This window comes from Rhea pennata, chromosome 3 (genome assembly GCF_028389875.1).
Source record: "Rhea pennata isolate bPtePen1 chromosome 3, bPtePen1.pri, whole genome shotgun sequence".
Classification (NCBI taxonomy): domain Eukaryota; kingdom Metazoa; phylum Chordata; class Aves; order Rheiformes; family Rheidae; genus Rhea; species Rhea pennata.
Window position 1 is genome coordinate 49,654,976 of NC_084665.1, and position 23,214 is coordinate 49,678,189.

General features: G+C 38.0%; 1 protein-coding gene across 2 annotated transcripts in view; it reads right to left on the reverse strand.

Annotated features, from left to right (window-relative positions):
• The window catches only part of TARBP1 (TAR (HIV-1) RNA binding protein 1), a 41,059-nt gene extending 19,384 nt beyond the window's left edge, over positions 1–21,675 (reverse strand). The window contains exons 1-15 of one of the 2 annotated variants that reach the window (XM_062572270.1): positions 20,850–21,675; positions 19,850–19,947; positions 18,683–18,752; positions 17,590–17,738; positions 16,302–16,354; positions 14,354–14,451; positions 12,627–12,762; positions 11,548–11,644; positions 10,567–10,656; positions 8,635–8,773; positions 7,217–7,313; positions 6,754–6,929; positions 3,436–3,533; positions 2,450–2,611; positions 698–891 (exon numbers count right to left, since the gene is read on the reverse strand). In XM_062572270.1, the coding sequence (XP_062428254.1) occupies positions 698–891; positions 2,450–2,611; positions 3,436–3,533; positions 6,754–6,929; positions 7,217–7,313; positions 8,635–8,773; positions 10,567–10,656; positions 11,548–11,644; positions 12,627–12,762; positions 14,354–14,451; positions 16,302–16,354; positions 17,590–17,738; positions 18,683–18,752; positions 19,850–19,947; positions 20,850–21,675 (2,483 nt within the window). Of the gene's footprint in view, positions 1–697; positions 892–2,449; positions 2,612–3,435; positions 3,534–6,753; positions 6,930–7,046; positions 7,110–7,216; positions 7,314–8,634; positions 8,774–10,566; positions 10,657–11,547; positions 11,645–12,626; positions 12,763–14,353; positions 14,452–16,301; positions 16,355–17,589; positions 17,739–18,682; positions 18,753–19,849; positions 19,948–20,849 lie in introns of those variants that run through there. The other variant, XM_062572271.1, reaches the window with a different exon arrangement.
• Between the last annotated feature and the right edge of the window lie 1,539 nt (positions 21,676–23,214).

The following is a 23,214-nucleotide window of genomic DNA, read 5'->3' on the forward strand; positions in this document are numbered from 1 at the left end:
TATCATGTACATACTTAGTCAACTAGGGAACAATTGAACTGCACAAACTTACTACATTTCTTCAAGATAGTAAAATTTACACAGGTTCAAGGGGAGTGTGGACAAGCTCACGGAAGAAATATCTACCAAAGGTTTTTAAAAACTAAAATCAGCTCTGGGCTCAGAAAGTCTCATGAGCCATAATTAGTAGGAGAGCATTTTGTGGAAACATCACTGTATGCTTACTCTGTTTTTATATTCTTCCCAGGTATCTGCTGTGCAAGCCACAGCAAATACCTTGCCTTCTTCAGGCCTGCTCTGGGCTTCTCTCCCTCCCCTAGTAGCATATAATTTCCCCTTCACTGACTTATGTACAGTACCCAAAATTATAGCATGTACAGCCGTTTAAGCTGCTGTAAGTATCAGTAGCTTTCAAAGCTAGTTCAGGCTACATAACACTAGAAGTTACACAGCTTCATAGTGGTAGACAACTGGGTTACAGGACCTTATATCTGACCTGTTACAGCTGCTTTTAGGTTCTAAAACCTGAATTTGAAGATACAAAAGCAATTCAATGAATGCTTTGTGTTCAGAACTTTTCATTTTTACCTTTGAAAAACTTATCAAAGAAAAGAACAGAAAAAACAGCATCTTAATCACTGATCCATTCTAAAAGGATTTATTCTTAAGAAGTACTCAAGCTACAGCACTGACGTACCTACTTTTTTCTTCAGCATAAGATGGTTTCTTTAATACTTGATTAAATTTAGAAAAGGAAATAAACTTCTTCAGGGCATCCATAGAAGGCAGAGATTCAAGATGTACTTCAGGTTTCTGATTCATAACTTCACAAACTACTGTCAGTGAGGCCATGCTAGCTACTTTTTTAATTTGTTCTTTAAGCTTCGGCTCCTAATATAATCAAATCAGAGATGAACAATCAAACATACAACAATTTATTCAAATTGAACATGAATAACCTATTGATATGATCCCATTTATATCACCTGATACATCATAAGGTAGGAACTCTGCATCATCCTACCTCCTTATTTCCTTATCCTAAGCATAGTTAAGTTATGGTTAGCTGAGTCAATGCAATCAATCACAAGCTGGAAACACTGAAGAAAGTAAGTATATTCCTTACAAATTACAGTCACCTATTCATCAAGTGCTTCAGCCTAGCTTGACTATGACAGAACACTTCTATTTTACCAGCTAGACATACATATATTGCTGGACAGCACTCAGGAAAAAAAATGGGTCTCTGGAGTCAACACCCAACACATGCAGACAGTTAAAATACTGAATACCACACAGTTAAAATACAGAATACCACATGCTAACTATTCCAAGATGCCAAAAACGCCAGGACATCCATTATGACTATTTTGTGTGATAAATACATATATTTAAAAGGCATGTAAAAAGTTTTAAGAAAATAATTATGACTACTAAAAATACTACTACTACTATAATAAATCTATCAGCATATAATCTCTTAGTTGTATCAAAAGCTCAGTATTATTTGGAGTACCTTCAAAGTACTTCAGCTGAGTAGAGCACAGAAGCTTTTCTCATCTTTATCTAGTAAATTACACACCTTTTTCTATTTCTTTTTTTTAAATAACCTTAAACTGAAGATGTAGTATATACACAACCAAAGAAATCCTCATGACAGTGTAATTCACACAGAATTCAGAAGCTGGATAAAGCCCCCAGTGAACACTAAGTCTGAACTGAAAAATGTTTACTTAGACACCACTAGAAAAAGTATAGTACATAATTCACACAGCCAGAGAGAAAGTTTTAAGTCTTGCTCTGTTTCCTTAGAAAAGGAAACCTAACAAATCAAGTACTTAAAACAATTTTTTTTATGCACTGTTCTTGATGAATAAATCAGCCCAGAAAACACTAAGAATTATACTGCACAACAAATCTTAGTTTAAACCTCCTTCATATATGACATACATGTTCAAAAGGTAAAAGAAATAAATCTGTTTCAGATATCTTAAACTACTTCCTACAACTAAGGGACAACAAACACAACCACATGAAAAGCCAAAGCAACACTGAGTTCTTGAATTTCTTTTTATGTGTATACTCAAGTTTAGAAATTCAATAGTTCATTAACACTAAGACATGCCAAAGGGTGTTTTGAGTCAGCTGTAATTCCCTAGGTAAGACTAACTCATATCTGAAGAAAAAGCTTTTGAGTAGACATAGTCCATCACCACAAATAAAGCTTTACTTCAGTTATATAGATGGAAAAAAGGTAATGTAGAAAAGTACTAAAAATACTTACTATTTAAATGCACTGCAAGTATTTCACATTAACATGACACTGTCAACTAATTACATAAACGTGTGTGGAAACTTTTTAAAAATATTCACAGGTATATGCATATCTCTCTCTCTCTTTCTGTATAAAAGCAGTCAATCTTTACTGTTGTAAATCATATTAAATTACCTCTTCACAGTTTGTCTTCTGAAGATTATGAATAGAGGCATTTGTCAGGGAAAAAATGAAATTCTTGACAGATGGTACCTTTTTCCAGCTGACTTGCAAGCACAAATTCACTATCTCTGGAATTAAAGCTAAGTATAAATCACAACGATCCAGATCCCCAATCTAAAAAAAAAAAAAAAAAAAAAAGGAAAAAAAAAGTAAACGCAAGAGTAAATTAAGAACATTAAGAACAGCAGGCTTAAGCTGAAAAGAGAGAAAAACAGTAACAATGATAGCAGAAGGAAAAGAGGAACAGTCACTGCAGTTGAACAGTTTTTTTTTTTCTTTTTTCTTTTTTTTTTTTTTTTTTTTTACCATCCTTGGGGAAAAAATACTAAAAGAAAGTCAAACTTTCTTCTCACCTTTTAGGATCCCCTCTAGTTCAGGGCTTTGGAAGTCAAGCAAGTCTGGAATTCTGACAGAAATCTCTGCTTCTTTTAATTCATAAATTTACTTCCCTTACAAGGCTCAAAGGAATGCCAAGGAAAAACACATAACATGGCCTGAATGTCAGAATCAGTATCAAAAGCTAACCCAGTTATCAGAACATACTACAGTATTACAACCCCTACACACACAATGGTGTGTCTTGCACTTCCTCTTAACTGGGTTTTCTCTCATGCCTGTACCTTGCATGTTTTATGTCTTTTTATTTTTACTCTCCCATTCTCCTTTATTTGCCACATCATAATTTCACACCTTTATGAAGCCATTCACTCATGTAACCACATGCAGAAAGAATTTTTGCCTTATTTTTGAGTGAGGACACCTCCTTTTTTGCTGTAAGTGTTCTTACTGTGCTCATTCAAAAAACTTTGCAAAAAATGTTTTTATGGAAATTTATTTTCTAGGTATATAAATATTTGATCTGAAAAGTTCTAAAAGCACTCATAAATGAAATTAATAAGCAAAGCCACAACAATGCAAGTCTTTTAACAAATACTTACAGTACTTAGCTCATTTGCAGTAAGCCGCCGAAGGACAAATTCAAGAATACTCTCCACAGCTGTCATTAAATATTTCCAGATAAAGATTAATACCCCATCTGTGTGGAAAAAAAGATAGATGTATAGATGTACGGAAATATACTTTGTTATAGAGCTGTATTACATTGTGTGGACTTAATTAGGTTACAATGGCAATGTCATACAGTAATAGATACTCAAGTATCAAAAAATACTTTGAAAAACAGCTCTGTACTCTTTAGCAGTATAAACCATAGGGCCAAAAGAATCAAACAGATGACATCCTTTCCTCTGCTTCATTACAAATTAGTGAAATTAAAAAAAAAAAAAAAAGAAAGTATAATTTTCCAATTTTTAACGCACTTTCATCCTATTTCTACTCCTTTCCACAAAATAAACAAACCTTTGTCATGAACTTACTCTTCAATAAAAGACAAAGTTTCCATATTCAGCAATTAATTGTATGCAAGAAAAATGCAATCATCTATTTCTAAAACATATGTAACTGAAAAACATTTTCCATTGTTTAAAGGTAATTCAATTTTGGATATAGGCTAATCTTGTAAGACTTCAGTCTAAAATAACTTCTCATCTTAAAATTAAAAGCAAGAACACAAGGTTATAATGGAAAAGACTTTTGATAAGAAAAGACTAGCCTACAAGATACAATGCATGCGCATAGGGCTTCACAAACAAAAGTATCCAAGTATAAAACAAGTGTGAAAAAGGTCACTCTGCTAAAATGTACTTAGCCGCAAACACCCTTCTATATATACCTCAGGGGTGATGTCTAGCTGGCACTGAAGCCAAAGAGGTAACATATCAATATTAAAACAGAGTTAAACTCCTCTACATGCCCATCTTGTTCTAAGGCATTGCAACATGGAGGGCATAGCGAAGAAAAAAAAAATAACAGTATCCAACCAATTTTACTTGCAGTAGTTAGGAGAGTTACGTGGAGGATATATTTGACCTTGAGTTACACTTAACACAAAGATGATTATTTTTAGGATATAGAAGACCTTAAAAAACAAGAAATAATGAACATATTCCAGAAGTAAATCTGTATTGTGCTTATTTTCAAATTTCTCTATTAAAATGGTATTGTGCTACATTTATTACATACCAAATTTGAACAGTTTAATCTCTCAGATTATCACATTTCATAATTTCTTCTAAAAAATGATCTCAAATCACTAAAGAGTATTCTGTAATTAAAACTCAAAAATTCTTCTTTAAATGTAAGACAGAATAAAATCCAATTCACAGCATCTAATGCTGTCAAATATAAGGTATATAAAAAAACCACTTAAAATAGCAAAGTCTAACAATAGCAGGGCAACAAGATCTCTAGAAAAATGGTTTTGCTTTATATATAATACCATTATGGTATTCTTACAAAGCATTCAGCAATTGTTAGTACTTCTGCTTTACAAGCTAAAAAAATTACTTTCTTCACTCTCATTTTATCATTTTCCACTTGACAGATAGGACTTATCAACACCTTTCTAATCAACATGGCAACAGAACTTCTGTATTTCAAAATTTCAAAGCTGTTTAAAAAAAAACAAAAAAACAAAAAAAAAAAAACCATCATCATCATTGTCAAGATGGTCAATTCACAGCTCAGGAAACGAGATTACTTGACTCTCCTGTACAGAAGGGAGAGGTATGAAAAGACTGTAAGAAATAAAAAACCATGACTTTTATTCTCTTAAATCATCTCAACACAAAAGGATGTAACAGTTACAAGTCCAATTCTGAAAGCCTCCTGAAATACTCTGCTGCTGATGAGCTGAGTACCGTACCTCCATGGGCATTCAGAAGGATGAAGTAGTGGTGAGCAACACAATACCATTGCCTTAAGAATTCTAGCAATAGAACTCAGTGTTTTAAGTTAAGCATTAAAATTGCTGGAACAGAAGAGATTGATTATGTCTACCTCAGCAAGCAGCGTGGCACTTAAGGAAGTGATTTACAGAGTAAAATACTTGGTACTAAAAACCTAACACGCATTCTATATGCATTTTGTAGCGTTCTACTTCAGGCTTGCTCTAGTCCAGTACTGTAGACTGAATGAACACTAGCTGTTGGAGCACATCTTTCAATTTTGTTTCTCCTGAAATGAATCTACTTTGCACTTAGAGATCATCCCACAATATAAACTGTAACAGCCTGCATAACAACATCTTAATGAAACTGGAGTGCAGTACCTGAAATCATTGTCTTTCATTTATTTATTGTATTTCATTTATTAAAACCACTGGACTGAGGAAAACTCAAAAATTATCAGGGTAACCAAAAACCAAATGTCAGGATTACTCTTCTTCCAGCTGAGCATCCCCATCCTGAGAATTATCTTGCCATTTTCACTTGTTCTCATGAAAACTTCATAAATCTAATCTGGCTACATATTGACCAAGCTTCAACAGAACAAGTAGTGAAGACTCTGTAACTTTTGTTCAGACACTCCTGAAAGAGCTACAAGTTGAGGCTGTCAATCTGTGGGGGGCCAAAACTCCTGAACAGTCAGATTAACAGTCTTGTACTTAAGTGGGCACCTCTTTGCTTTTAACAAAGGTCAAACTATATCAAGTAAGCTAAGCATGCCCATTAGAATCATGCCTAATATCCTGAAAGAACATAAGGAAGCCTGTATACTGCAGTCTAAACAGTGTTAGCAGAGAAACAAGTATGTAGGAGTCAACTCAGAAAGAAGTATGTATAGCATGACTGCTTTGTGTACTAAGTGAATGTTCTGTCAGAACCAATGTAACTAAGTTAGAGTTTTTGTACTACTTTCTTTTTGAAGCCTCTAAATGATTTATTGAATCCATAAATTAGAAAGAATGGGCCTGTAATGATGTATAGTTTGGTCGCATTCTCCAAACTGTAAGTAACTGCAAATCTAATTCTGATAGATGTGCTCTACATTCCCAGAGAGGTTGTGGGAAGAATATCTCCTCTGGAGATATTCAAAGCCCACCTGGATGCAACTCTGTCTAACATACTCTAAGTGACCCTGCTTGAGCAAGCTAGACCAGAAAATCTCCAGAGGTCCCTTCCAACTTTACTGATTCTATGATTCTGAATTCCCACACCTCAGGACACCTTCAAAGGGTCCCCACACAATTGAGCCCACACTTTAACTTCATAAAAGATACGCCAGACTGTCTACTTTTATATTCATTACTTCTAGGCTAGTATTAATTTAACAATATAGCCTTAAAACAGTAAATACCTTGCTTTTAATTAGACTATAATTAATATAAGACACAGTATACTGAAGATATCACTAACCATCTTGTGGATTGGAACATTTTAACGAACGAGTCTGCAATAACTTCAACAGAAGCTGTAGGCTTTTATCTGTTTTCACTGTTGGTATGTAAGCATTACTGCCAAGTTTCATCAAGACATCCAGAAGAGGGTTCAAGAAAGCCTTTAGTTCAATCCATTCTATGTTGCTTTTTCCACTACACAAAAACAAAAATTAACAGAAAGTCTTCTTCTGAGTATCTACCTTAAGTGCTGAAGTCACTTATGGAAACAGGATACAGGTTTCAAAGTCACTTAATCTTTAGAAATGCTACCCAGTAAGTTTGCAGCCACAGTTAGACGAGCTGTAAGTAACTATCAGGTTAACCCAAAGTTTCCTGAAACAAACAGATGGACACAAGTAGGTTTTTATCAGACCCTGGGAGAAGAAACAGAGGGGATTTGAGGGAAAAAAACAATTGTAAAGTAAGATACTTATACTTACCAGTATTTGTTTCTCATCTCCTCCACATCTGCAGCCAACACAATCATTGTTGCAACAAGCTTAGCTTCAAACCAGTCAGGCATAAAGCAATTTTCTCCTGATTAAAGATATTTTAAGGTTTCCACAGCATTTAAAAATATCTGCACATTAGTTTAAACTTTTGTTTTACCTTTATAGCTTAATAATAATAATTAGTATCATAACAATAACTAATGTTAACATTAGTATTACTGCCACATTTTAGCATTTTTTTTTAATTTAAATACAAGCCAAACAAAGGCAGTGGCATTTTCTCTATGCCTTATAAAAGGTGATCCTACTGGTCTCTACACTGAAGTCAATTTTCAGCAATGTGTTGGAATATGCAGTAGCAGACTCTCAATAGACTTCTCTTTCACTTTTTTTTTTCTTTTTTTTTTTGAAATACAGCAGGATATTTAAATGATGTTAAGCAAGAACATAACTGTTACGCATCTTCAAAAACATCAGCTGTAATTTTAAACAGAAGTTATACAAGGAACTAAAACTGCTCAGTAAGAGGAAATAAAACATCAACTTAAACCAAAGTTTCTGTCTTCATTTATCTTTTATACAGGAGCACTTTTTTTTTTTTTTTTTTTTGACTGGTATGCTTTTAGCTTTGGCAATTTAGAAACAAAACAGACTTTGGAGGTCCAGCACAAAGCAGCTGGACTTGGCAGATATACATATTATTTTCCCAAATGGCTGCTTAAAAATTAAGATGTGTATCAAACTATACTTGCAAATCAAGATGCGTATCAAACCAGAAAATTACAAATATCATCATTTTTAAAAAAGTGAAAAGCACAGAAGCCTATACTATCTGCAATTCCATGACAAACACATAAACACATTTTTCAGGAAGGAGAGAAGACTTGCCAAAATTTCTAACACTCAATTTACCTTGAAATATCTATAAACAAAAAAAAAATGCTTGTAACATTTATGCCCATAAGACAATCAGGCTAAGCTTCTAGGACCATATGAAGTTATCACCAGCAATTTTTGACCTAGTTTTTCTATTTCCTATAGGTATATATTAAAAAATGTCCCTTTTTGATATTTGACTTTTGGTATTACAAAACTATATATAAATTGTCAAGTATGCAATTGAGTGTAAATTTTTGAGTACTACACAAGTTACAAAGTATTCAAACACAGACATGAAGTTTCCCTTCTGAAAGAAAATGATAAACCTAAGTTACAATCATCTAAAATGTGGCAGTGAAGAAAAATGTCCTTTCAGAATTTATGAATCAAGGATACTACAAATTAGGTAGAATTTAAACAAATAAAATGTAAACATCACTACTCTTCTAAAAACCAAAGGATTTTCATCATTAATTCTTTTTTTAAAATACATTTAAGAGGCAAATATAAACAAACATTTAACTTACTTTCGGATACTGGTGTCTTAAGGTACTCTCCCACAAGATTGCGTACATACAAACACAGTGATGACATCTCTTGACACTCAAAATCACACTTTACCGACTTTCTGAAGCATCTGTCATTCACTTGCAGCCAACTGCAAAGCTAAATTAAGACCAGTACGTTACTATTTAAACATATCTGCCAGCTCTGTACTGACAGAATTTCACCAACGTAAGAACAGTACACTAAAGCACTGTCAGATGTAAAACGTTGTATCAACAAATCCACACTCTGACAGATATTCGCTTGAGCTACCTTGATGCCTAACACTCTACTTCCCTCTAAGAGGGAAAAAGTTCTTTTGGACAGTAATTCAGTGGACTCAAAAAAAGGAGATTATTAGTATCAATATAAGAAAAAAAAAAAAAACAGTTCTTACAAATAAGCTAGTTTGAGATGATTGGCTTTTTACCAAACAGGACTTCTACGGCCAAGTACTACCTAATGAGAGCTACGTTTTTTTTTAAAAAAAACTCTTCTGCTAAAATCAACTGAACAGGATAACATGTACAGCATTCATGACAAGACACTACGCAAAATCACTTTATCATAAATTTCAACACCCAAAGCTATGGCTACTTGTTCAGTTGATTCTAGTACATCCTCTATGTGAAGATTTCCTCTTTGACACTTTCACACCATTGTGCATCTTGGAAATATACAGGATATACATCCTCTGGAAATTTAAAATTCACAATGTTACTTTATGTGCTAAGCAAGTTTTTCTTCCTTTATTATTTCCTTTATTTATTACTCTTTTATTCCTGTCAGTGCTGGGTTCATCCAAGCAACATGCAAATCAGAGGCAGCTCTTACACAAAATTTTGGCCCATATACCGGCCCATTCAGAGACTATCAGAATCCACATTATCTCAGACAGTACATTCAAAAATAAGAAAGGGAAAACATGCACAGTACTAGCAGAGTATCATTCTAAAGATAAATCAAACTTTAAAATATTATTCTTTTCTATCAAATGAAATTTTACAAAGGACAGTTGAGGGGAAGGGGGGGGAAGCAGATAAAAAAGTAGCCATAAAGAAGAGAAAATATATAAATATACAGAAATAACTGCCTGTAGAATCCGATGACAAGAGCAGCTTCATCTGAGGATGTTACATCTATCTTGTATTCTTAATAAAAGTAGAGAGAGAAGCCCAAGTCGTGGCTCTGTGGATTCCATAAGATGCCCTGCTTCGCACTCTCTCCATGAAGTTACCAACGATCTAGAGGAGTGAGCATGGATCCCTAATGGGAGAGATTACACATACTAGTACAGGCTTACCAAATACTGATTTTAGTTCCTACAATAACAGCAAGGGAGGCAGAAGATGAGACTGTGATAAACACAATGAAGTTTCTTAAAGGACCAGTATTCAGGGACCAAAAGTCTGAGTAAAAACTGATTCTGATTTGCATTTGAAAATGGTTACACCCAACAGCTGCAACACTGACATGAACATTGGGGAACATGACAAACTGATGCATATGAGCAGTGAAAAAATACACTGCAGTACTTGCACTGCTCAAAAATCTAAAAGAAACTACCTCAAAAAAGCTTTTCCTCCTGCAAAATTAAGAATCTCTGCAAGAAGACAGAAAAAGACAAATTCCCACTCCCCCCTACTCCTTACCTTCACCCACTGTGGTGGCACAACTCAGAATTCTGCTTTGAATCTGCTGAATAACTTGCTGAACATTGACCCCTCTGTAGTATTAAAACCCACAGCTTCCGAGTGAAATATTTAATACCACTAGGACTCCACATCCAGAAATTCCCAGAATGCGTCAATGCAAAAATAGCTATTTAAACATTAAATTAGCAATAACAAATCCTAGATTTGTACAGGTATTAGAAGATACCTGATTAACACAAAACAAGCTTCAGCTCTCACCTCCATCCATAACATAGTATCTCTCCTTAGGGACTCCTCTGCTCTAAGGGACATAAGAAAGCTTGCAACTTCTGGGAGGGACACTTTCTCCTAAAGAAATTGATTAAGATACAATAGTTGCCAAAACAATATACAACTGATAACATCTAAGTGAGGACTAGGGATGTTTGCTTTCATCTGGCAAAGGTTCAGAAGGAAGAGATTGACATTTACCTTTCCATGGCACAGGTTAATTTTTTGCACCTTAGATGCCAATCTACCTTCATTAAGGGAAAAAAAATCAAATTTCTGAAGTATTACACCTATCTCAACACCAATACGCACTGAAAGTTCATGAACCGCTGAAAGAATAGTGCTATCCAGTAATGACATCTTTTAAATGAAGGTACATAAGCTAAAACTTCTGTCACTAATAAGTATTGTTTTCACATCTGCAACAGGAAATCTTCCTCAGACAGATTTATAACCAGAGGACACAACATGGAAGCCCATAATCAAAGGGGAATGCTGACTCTCTACTTATTTGAGAAAAAAGCCTGTGTAAAACAACTATAACACAAATACTTTGACTACTGAACTATGTTCTTACTATCTCAACATTACGGATAGTTTTACCATTCTGCTATTAAGTACTTCTATTCTCTCAGGTACTTTAGAAATTCTATTTAGTTACCTGCCAAAACTCAAGTTTGTGATGCACACCCTTATAGAATATTGTTACATAAGTAGTGCATAAAAACCCTACATCAAAACATAAATGAACAGATGAAAAAGGAAAAATACATTCTAAAGATTCAGACTTAACACAAGCTTACTAAATACTTACATAATACAAACATTTGTCCTTTAAGAAGTCACTAACAAAATTACTAACCAAGCAAAATCAGCTGTTCCATGTTGTATTTAGCATAAAATTTTTATATAACATTTAATTTCCAAAAGCGGCAGTATATTCTTATTACACTAGCAAGAAAAACTCACCACATCTGTCAAATGCATAGCGGTTTGAAGAAGATAGCATTGAGCAGCTCCTCGCAGTAAAATCTGATGTGTAATCATAGTACATTGAAGGACATCTCTGCAAGCAGACAAATATGCACCGTAGAAAATATACATTTAAGAAGTTTAATCATTTTCATATATAACTATTTAGATTGTATATATTAAATGTATTCCACAAAGAGTAACACAGCATACAATCCAAAATCCTAAACAGCATACAATACAAAACAAAGACTATTTCTAAATTTATTCTGAAAAACTGAAAATAAAACTTGGATAAGGATATACCTGACAACATCAGAAACACGGAAAAAAAAACCACAAGTACAAAACTCAATGTTCACATAGCTAGTAGTGTAACTGCTAATTTAATATTGTATCTCCATCTCTCAGTGATATATGTATGCCCAATTCTCACTCTAGCATACAACTGAAAAAAAAAAACTTTATTTTCTTTAAATCAGCAGAAGAAAGTATCTGTTAACCATTCCTTTCTTTTCATAACTTACTTTTTCCCCCGATATCTCGTAGACCACTGGAAAATACTAATTCAAAATTCAAATTTAATTAAACTGGAATAATTACTGATTTTTATTACCTGTTGAAATGAAAGCTGACACTTAGGAAACATTGTGTGTATTACTGAAAATATGCATGCCTAAAATTTTTGCCTAGCTTTTATTCACAGGTCTTTCAAGTTTGGATTTTTGTAATCTTAGCTGCCATTAAACAAGATTTTAATATACTTAGAAAGGAGTAAAAACAAACATTAATACTTAACAGTAAGTACCAAAGACCAGTGAAAACTATGCCAAAAAGTAGTTATGACAAGTAAGTAAAATGCAAAACATACATTTTTAAGTCATGCAGTGATAAATACAGTTATTAAACTGTTTTCCTCTATGAACTAGACACAGAAAAGGAGAACCTTCCATTGTCACAGGTAATCATCACTTCCTCCCCAAATTAACGAACATGAATTAAATCCTGGTTTTCTAGATGTTCAGCGCATTTCTCTATAAGCAGTATAAAACATCCCAATGCAGTAAGCATTTTACCTTAGAGCATGAAGTCCATCAGTGCCCAATACTTTACATGCAGGGATACATGCTAGTGCCATAGAAAGAAACAAAATGGGAACAGCGCACCAATGCCTACTTGTCATCTTCTGAATAAACTTTAACAGAAAACTACCTAAAAAATAAAAGCAAACAGAAAACAAACATTTACACCTGCAACATGAAGTACCATTGTGCAGCAAGCTTGTAATATTACAGAAATACTTTAGCCGATTAGCTTGTTTCTGCATAAACTTCTGCTTTCATACCAGGAAATCAGGAGTGAATTCTTGTTCTCCAATGCATTTAAATGTCAAAGACACCAGCTAGATTGTTATGATGCATTCATGCTGCACATTTAGGATCACTTCTGCATTGCCTAAGCTAAAAATGCAAGACCAGCCTTTAAATAGGAAGGCTTACCAATTGTTATTTGACTTACAGCTTAAGGGAAAAATAAATAAAATTTTACAGACAAGAGTTCTGAGACTGCAATAAGAGACTGAGCTAGAAAAATGGCTCAGTCCTCTGGTTCTGATTCTGAAACATACAAGTACAAATTCAACTGGCAAAATAAGGCCACCAGTTGCACTTCAATCTATGAAAAATAAGTGAAAGACAACAGAATAATTTTCCCAATTACTTCTAAAAAAGAAAAAGTATATGCAAAAGAGAAGTCTGTCAGTAACTGTCACATTTTAAAAGAAAGCACAATAAGCAAATAGTAACAATTTTGATGTTGGTGATCTTTGCTCTTCCTCATTTTCAGTAACAAATTTTAACTCTGATTATTCTGAGCATGTGGCAATGCTTTCCTTAAGCTGCTCCTCAGTGTCTATGACGGCAGAACAAAGTACACAGGGATTCCACCAGACTTGACTACTGGATGTGGTATGGCCGGAGCAAGCCCAGACAGACACTGCAGCTATGATTTGAAGAAGCCATCTCCCAGAGCTACCAATTACAGACTCTTCATTTTGAGATGAAAGAAAATTCATGCCTCGGGACACAATAAATAAACAGGACATCTACGGCATTACAAACACATAAGGTGTGCTTCGTACCAGAATCTACACCTGTCAATATGATATATTGAGTAGAGCCAGTTCTACCCTAATTTCATCCCATCAGACCAAATGTTAGATTCTGGTCTGTCCAAAGTTGCTCCTCTCTTTCAGTCTACACTACCATCAAACTTTGGAGGACATCTCAGATGTCTTACTGCATCCATCATCACAACAGAGAAACAAGGATTCAGGTTCTGCTTCAGCACTGTAATGCCTAGTTACAGAGGTTATGACTAAGAAGTATAGCAGATAGACTGGCTCACACCACAGTGATCAACACTGGAAAATTAGAATAGATCTAAAGATTTTGCATACCACACTATTACCTATGCTGCAAATCTGCAAATCTTGCAGAATCTGCAAATACTGTTAATCTTCACTTTTTTTTTTCTTTTCCCCTCTCTAAGTCTGCCTTAGTCTCTCCTAGAACAGTTCGGTAGTTTAATACTGCAGCATCTCCCAAAGCCTTTGAGTAATTCTCTGTTCTTTGAGAACTCCATTGCCACAACAACTACTCCCTTTCCTCAAATAATGCAGGAAAAGGGTGCTAAATGCTTACATGACATATAGATAATGAATCCATGGTTTCTATTTGATTTATCAAAAAAAAAAAAAAAAAAAAAAAAAAAAAAAAAACAGAAACAAGAAATTGAAACATACCTTTTTCTTCATCTGGAAGAAGCATGAGATAAGTGGCCAAGAACTTCTGTAACCTCAATCCTAAAGGAGGACAGGCTCCCATTAACTGCCCTGGTGTCCTGTTGAGTTTTAAAACATCAAATACAAAACTAATATGTTAACAGCTTCAACTAGGATTGCCCTTAAACAAACAAACCAAAAAATAAAGCATGGTTCAGTGGTTAATTCACTCCAGATACTGCTCCAATAGGCTACACAGATGGAGTGCATCAGGTTGCTTCCTCCACTTAGCCCAGTTTTCCAACAGCATCCAACAAAGAAGTAAGATTAGGAAGGTCACAAGAGTAAGCATCTCCCTGACCACCTGCAAGGATGTGGTGTGGCATCATCACACCCAGAAATTCAAGCACACCCTCAAGCAAAGCTGCCCACTATCAAGAGTATTGTATGTTGAGCCCAAAGCACAAAACTGTACTGCCAGTTCAAGTTGATGCTGGGCACTCACAGTATGCTAGAGGCATCTGGGTGAGTAGGTTACAAAGGCCCATGCAACAAGACAATTTGTCCAAGTGATGTACAGTGTGGATGTGGCTAGTTTGACTGGGAGAGTAGTGAAGACGAGTTACCTACACAAGTGTGCCAAGAAGCAAGGATTTCTCTCTGAAACAGATTTATAAAGTCAATTTAAACAAAATTACTGATTAGTGTATGAAGTTTCAAGTAAAGATTCAAGAAACATTCCACGAGACAGACAGACACAACTTGTATTACATCTGAAGTCTCAGAATTCTAACTATTAAGGATTAGAATAAGATAGTCATAAAGTATTACATTAACTGCAACAACTTTGCGTATTCTCAGTATACTGAAACATGTACCTCTCCCCTGCTTTGAGGTATATCCCAACACGTGCTTCATCAGGAATAGAGATGACAGAGGACTATGAAGCACTGATCCAACACAACCCTGAACACACCTCCAATTAAAGCTCACCAGACACTCAGAACTCCTGACTTTCTAGAAGCGTATGCCCATGTAAATGATACTGCAGCTAGCTAATTCTGAGATAAATGCATAACTGCAGCAAGTACCTGAACAGGAAAAGTCACATCTGTCCTGTCACGTTCAGAAAAAACAGTCTATTTTGACTACGCTTTATACAGACAGCCAGAACCACCAAATCCAAACTCTGTATCAGTTTAGCAAGCGATAGTCACAAACTCTTTCTTCTGTAAGTACAGAAGTAGTGTGAACATTTCTAGCTGCCTCTCCAACAAGGCCAGCCAACCAAGGCTATACCAGCGCTGTACCGAAATGAGTTTCAGTCTGCTAGCTCTAACACAAGCTGTATCACTTAGGCAGTCAGCACTTCACTCCTCCTTCCCAGTAGCTCCCATACAACAAAGGACCAAATGCCATCAGTACAAGGAATGCATAGCAACCTGCAACTTCTCAATCTTTGGTTTGCTCTTCACATACCTACAGCGAGGGTTTGCTCTTTACATATCTACAAGCTACTATCTGCTCAAACAGTTTCCTGTGAAAAAGCATTCATTCCAAAAGATAATCATGCACTGCAAGAAAAATTCTGTTATCAATTATGAATTTGCAACAATTAGAACAGTCCTTTTTTCCTCTGTGGCAACAAAAAGGGAATATAAAAAAATACTTCACTAAATTATTATTTTTTAAATCATATCTCATTTTGTTTCCAGATAAATATTTTAACTACAGGTGGAAATGGGACCTTGAGGCATCCCTATGTTACTATTGCTAGGATGAAATTTAACTCATTTCACTTTACTCATAGCCACCCACCTTTCCAGCAAAATTCTTTTCCTATGAGGGAATTTAACACACACCATTTTTACATTAATGTGTTTTCCTTTATGCAGGATTTTACCAACATACTCAAATCAGCATTATTAGAATACATTTCCAATAACATATTTAATAATCAATATCTTACCTGCTATAAAGAGAACTTTCTGAGAGGGCATCCATTAATGGCCCAATAACAAACTGATAAAAAGAAAACAACAATGGCCAAATGTATTTTCAAAAGGAATTGTTACACAGAGGCTAACTAGAATTATTTCACCTGTTCTTAAAAGGACAGGAAGAGTCGGAAATTAGAGAACATTCTTCTCAGTAGTAGCAAAAGAAGCAGCCAAAGCACAAGGAATAAAAGAGAAATGGCAGCAGGAGAATGAACAAGCAAAAATTTTTTTTTTTTTATTAGGTACATTTCACAGAGCATTGTGAAAGGCACGGCAAGTAAGAAATGATTACAGAAAATGGATGGGGGAACTGATGGCATTCAGTATAAAAAGAGAAAAAGGTATTTAAATATGAAATAGCAGAAAGACTACAGCCCAACACTGTTAGAAGGATTCTGGATTTTTTTATACGCATTTTTTTTTATATGTGTATGTATGTACAGATGTGTAATATAGGTATTTATTTATTTTAAAGTTGACGGGTTTTCAAGTCAGCTGTCAAGAGGATGACTTAACTTGTAGAAAGCAGAAATGTCTCCTTTTATGAAGGAGACAAAGAAGAAATAACAGTGCAATATAGACCACTCCTTTTTAAGGTGTAGATTGGTTGGAGTCAACCTACACGCAATACTAATAAAAACTAGCTTAAATCTACAGTAATTCATTCCATATGTAAAATATGTAATATACTGATTATACCACAGAGATATTCAAAACCTCGTCACAAGTACATTTAAAAAATGGATCTTCAAACTCTCTCCTTGAGTAGAAGACGCTGTGCACAGACTTAAGGTCTGTTGAAAAAGTTTACCCAAAACTCTGCTCAATAAAGACAATCAACAGTTCTGGAGAGGTTCAAGGACTCCAGAAATCTGAAGCATCAATATTCCCACCTCGAGATCTTCATTTCTGATAAGAAATTTCAATAAACTGGGAGCTAGCTTCAGTTAGAGAGCATTAGTTTGAAACACAGGGGATAACTGACTACACTTTAACATGCATTCCCACTAGGGTGGGCATTTTATATATATATAAAATATATATATATATATATATATATATGTATGTATATGTATGTATATATATTTATTTGACATCACTCACCACTTACAAACATTGTTATCACTTGTACAGCTAAATATAAGGGCATTTTCTTTTTTTAGAGTTTGTCTAATTTCAACACAATTGATGTAGTAACGTAATGGACAAAAGTTAAAACATGTTTTTTCTGGCAAGTAACAGAGAAAATACCCTTACCTTCAATAACTCAAGTGAATTTGGAAGACGCTTTGTTTCATAAAGCTCCAGAAAATGAAGAACGCCTTCCTTTGTCAATGTTTTATTTTCACTCTCAAACATTCTTTTATAGATGCACATGTGCCAAGATGGGTGAAACAACCAACAACCTGTTACACAAGCAAATTCTTCTAAGCTGATATAGAAGCAACAGTTGCACATTAGCATGCTGATTTAAGCAACTGTATACTTTAAGGAAATGTATCAAACTAATATACAAGCTACTGACATCCTAGTCAACATGACAGTGCACAACACATTTCAGATTGACAGCTATAGTTATTTGACTTATAACAATACTCTTAACAGATCTCCAAAACAACAAATAAATATTTACATGGTTTTTAAAACTTACTCTTTGATTTTAGTAGTTACAACTTAAAACTACTAATAAATATGAAACAGGTCCTCTTCTGCAACTATCCTTATCCCAATAACATATTCACATGTAACACTCAGTTAACCATCTTTCCACTTTACAAATCTGTGAATTTTAACTTCTAACTTGTACTACTTAATTAGATGTGCTCCACTTTGCTCTATAAAAGATCATATTACATCCTTCACTGTGCTGTCTCAGCACTCATTTTATTCCTCACTCCCCCTACTACTGAGTTTTGGTTGTGTTTTTTCCTCTTTTCTTTCACAGAGTTGTCCGGGTAACTTGGCTCAGAAGACCTAGCCTAGGAATCTCTGGCTTCATTTGTTTTCACATTAGCTTAAGTAATAAAATCACAGTGGAAAGAGAACCATTTAGCTGGTCTTAGTTGACAGAAAAGTATGACAGAATTCCTGCATTATCATGAAATATGTTAAGATTTATTGCTGTACACTTTTTGTTACATCTCTGAGCAGAATGGTCATGCCTGTGCCCACATGCCAAGCTACCCGTGCACAGAGCAGACTCACAAATGACGGCACAGCGGCCACCCAGAAAACAGCTGATTTGAGAAACAAAACATAACAAAAGCTGCTACTAAAACTAGAAAGAAAATAAAAAGCCAGACTTCATAGTCTAATGTTCACAAAGAGTTTGAGAATAGTTTTATCTTACCTTTTTCCCCTGATATAGCATGCTCATACAAACTGTTTAACTTTGGTAACACTGGCTTTATGACATGGATCTGCAATGCAAATCAGATGTTTACATCTCAAACCTAAAATCCAGCATTTAGTCATGGGCTAGAATATACTACAAAGAGCTTTAATAAACTAACTGGTAATATAACTGCATCTAAGTAAATAAGTACACTCTGAGCCAACGCTTGCACAACTGATCCAAGGATTTGGTACTAACACTTATGTGTTAAGATCTTAGCTTAGCAGTGAGAAAAAAAGATATAATTTTATGCTACTGTATCACAGAAATACAACTTCCTAACTAATGACTTTATTCATAGGAACTGCAACACAGGGTTTTCAAACGAAAGAGCACAAAACTCTAAAATAAAGCATTTTGACAAACGCTATTTCTTTTAACTATACAACAATTACACACAAATAAAATCAAATAAATTTAGAAAGGGAGCCACAAATGATAATTAATACCACAATACCATGCAGTTATATAGGTCTGAAGTCAACATGAAACTTTCTGCCAAGAACACCGGACTTTCAGTCAAGCAACACTGTTTTCACCCAAGGCCTCACTGAGCTTTACTTTAAGGATGCAGTGCCCTCTATTTGGGGAATTTCTTCACTATGAGTGACGGAGCACTGGAACAGGTTGCCCAGAGAGGTTGTGGAGTCTCCTTCTCTGGAGATCTTCAAGGCCCGCCTGGATGCAACTCTGTCTAACACGCTCTAGGTGATCCTGCTGAGCGGGGAGGTTGGACTAGATGATCTCCTTACTGATTCTATGATTCTATTGAAAAGACATTACCTAGTGCTATAGTCTGAATTTCCCTGACAATCCTAAAATATACAGTACCCATGGTCTTACAACAAGTTGCAATCCAGGTTTTCCTTTCTTAACAATTCTATTTAAAGCAGTAGACTGAGTTATAAGATAGATGAGAGTTTTAAGTTTATTTCAAATGAATGACATGCACTCCATGTTCAAAATTTAATTTAAAATACATATACATTAAGAAGTGTATTTTTTGAAACACCCTCAATTGTTAAAAATGGATAGATTTTATTTAAATAAATGTTCATAGCATCTGCACTAGAAATAACATATTACGTAAATTGATAAGCTTAGATTTTAAGATGCCCTTACCTGGTTTCCTTCCAAAGTCTCCATTACCAAAATGTAAGTTTCCCAAAACTGTAGAAGTTTTTCATTTTCTTCAACAGACCACCAAAACAAACTCGATTCTAAATAAAAAAAAAAAAAAAAAAGAAAGTTATTTAAACACAATTCTTGGAGTACCGTTTAAGCAACATACTAAATTAAATGCAAAATCCTGACTTAAGATGGAGAGCATACCTTGTTTCTCCCCACCCCGCCTTAACTGCTACAGAAACTAAAAAACTTTGTCTCTGAAAGTCCCTTATAAAAAATTCTACATGGAAATGCATGGCCACAAGACCTTCATTTTATAATTTCCTCGTAGCAACTGGCAGAACATACTCAGTTGCCCCTGCATCTTCTGAGTCAGCTCATTTGATTAAAAAGCAAAATATGATGACACCCCTCAGGATCAGCATTAATCTGGTAAGTCTGATAAATTTGATCAGCATCAGATTTACACCTACAGCTCCCCTCTAACCCATCCCCTTCAAACAGTGGGGCTGCAACGCGCCAGGCCAGGTGCAAACTCTGCCCTCAGCGCTGGGCAAGAGCCCACACTAGCTTTTACCACACTAAGCACCAGGGTCGCATGGCATCTATTGGTGTTCCAGGTCTTAAAATGATTACTCAGGCACCAGAACAGTGAAATCAAACTCTCCCCAAAGATCAATGCAACCTCAGAAAAGTCACACGGAACATCCTAATTTTATGGAAGGGTACAAGACAGGCTAAGTAGCTTCAGAAGTGTGCTCCCGAGGGAAGCACGTACACCCATGCCAACTTGTGTGCATGCCTGATGTTAATATATATATATATATATCCTATTTTATTGGAAGCTTCGAAATCAGCCTTCATCCCCCGCTAAGGGCTAAGTTACGGCTCCCCCCCCCCCCACAGCTGGGACAACGAGGGGGTGGAGGGCGAGGAGTAGGCCTGGAAGCAGCAGGCCCCCAAGCGCTTTAGCCCCGCGCCGAGCCCCCCGTACCGTCTCGGCCGCCCGCGGGGCAGCGCAGCTCGGCGCGCTGGCTGGCGGCCGCGTCCACGGCGCGCTGCAGCAGGTAGCGGCCCCTCTTGCGGCACAGCCCGTCGCGCTCCGTCAGCCCCTCCTGCACCACCCGCCAGAAGCGCGGGCAGAGCCGCGCGTCCAGCGCCGCCGCCCCGAAGAGCGCCTCGCCCAGGGCGCTCAGCGCCAGCAGCGCCCGCGCCGCCCGCGGCGGGGCGCCGCCGCCGCCGCCGCCCACCAGCGCCTCCCACACCCGCCGCAGCGCCGCGCCGTTGCCGCCCAGCGCCGGCAGCAGCCGCGCCGCCACCAGCGCCGCCGCCTCGCCCTCGCCCTCCTCCCGCAGCAGCGCCAGCGCCGCCGCCGCGCACTGCTCCACCAGCGCCGGCTCCTCCAGCCGCGGCGCCGCCGCCACCAGCGCCTCCACCGCCGCCTCGGCGCCCGGCCCGCCGCCCGCCGCCAGCTCGGCCAAGGCGTCGCGGGCCAGGCGCGCCGCCAGCGGCGCCCCGCACAGCTCCACGCAGTGCCGCAGCGCCCCCCGCGCCGCCCGCGCCAGCCGCAGCCGCTCCGCGCCCGCCGCCGCCTCCCCGCCGCGCAGCAGCGGCCGGCACCGCTCCAGCGCCACCTCCCAGGCGGCCCGCCGCAGCGCCTCCGCCTCGCCCGCGCCGGGCGGGCCGCCCGCCGCCAGGCGCTGCAGGAGCAGGCGCAGCGCCTCCGCGCGCTCCGCGGAGAGCGGCGCGCACACGGCGCGCAGCAGCGCGCAGGGGTCCCCGCACCGCGCGAGCAGCGCGTCGGCCAGCACCACCTCCATCCTGCCGGGCCGCCGCGCGGCTGCGCAGGCGCCGCCGCGCGGGCGGGGCGCAGGCGCCGCCCCGGCTCGGCCAGCGGGCGGCGCGCGGCGGCGGCGACCGTTGGGGCTTGGCATCCCGGCGGGCTTTGCGGCGCTGAGGGGCCGCGGCGAGGCGGCCGTCCCGCCTGCGGGCTCCCGGCCCCGTCAGGGAGCAGGGCCGGCCGCAACGAGCGGAGGGGCGGGCAGTTCGCGTGGGCTCGCAGTGGGAAACAGTTGCATGAGTTTTGTGGCCGTCGCTCAAATTTCGGAAGCTCTGGCCTCTAGGGTCATGGGGTTAGGTGGTGTAGTTACAAGTTTGCACCACATACGTTTGCATATATAGCTGTACATATATGGATATATGTACATACATGTGCACATAGGAAAGTTTCTGGTCATCCTGGTTGCTAAGTAAAGCTTGGCTGTATGTGCTCTCAAACACCAAGCACAGGAGGGCCTAACAGAAGCACCCTAGATGTGCATAGCCTTCAGTACCGTGTTTGAGGGGGCTAACGTTTCTTTTGAGACCTCAGAAATCCTGTTTACATTTGGTGCATGTTACAACACAAGATCAAGCAGCAGTAGATACACGGACAAAGTGCTCTGTTCTCTTATCTGTCAAGCTTGTTGTTGCCATTTATGCCAATACAAACGGGCATTTTCTAGCTCTTTGGAACTATCTACATTGTCATCACAGAATACCAATGCAAACCCTGCATCTGCCTCAAATGACAGTGGGACGCTCCTGGATGCTGGACCAGTGCTAGTCCCTGCAGTCCCCTGCGTGCAGACAGGTGCCATTTGAGCCAGAGAACACTGTGAGACAGTTCAATTTACTAGTTATAGCCACTAGTATAGCCAAAGGGAACAAAGCAGAGCAGGTTTGTTTCCAAGCATGTTTTAAGCTCTCCCATGTTAAAAAAAATACGCATCTCTCTAGCTATTGCCCTGTCTTCCTCCTCCCTCTCATTTTTGAACTCACTACCCATTTACAGCTAGTCTAGAATTCATCTACTCCAGTTCCATTTCAGACCTTCACTGACCAGTTTCTTGCAGTCAACAAGAACTACTCTTGCCGAAGTTTACAGTTAAGGGGAAATCAAGTATTCCACCCTAAACCAGTTTCAGCATCATCTTCTTGCAGTCATCCCTTGCTTTGGAACTCCATCCACTTGCCACTCAAACGTTCTTTAGCTCATACTTTCGAAATCATTTTCCACTCTTGCCTTCTGTGAACGGTTCCCCAGGACTCCACTGTTGATTTCCCTGTGCCTTTCTCAGCTTTCCTTTCCCAACCCCACCTCTGAGTATTCTCAGCCAAAAATGTATACCCCACTTTATGCAGACTATGACTATATCTGTCTTTCTTACAACTCTCACAAACCTATCAAAACTAAAACTTTAGTTCATCTCTCTGACCTCTTTTGAGGTAGTCACAAGATGAAACCATCACCTTAAACTTTAAAGGGCTACAGCAGAAGTCCTTATTTTCCAGCCAAATTACTTTGTATGCCTTTTTCA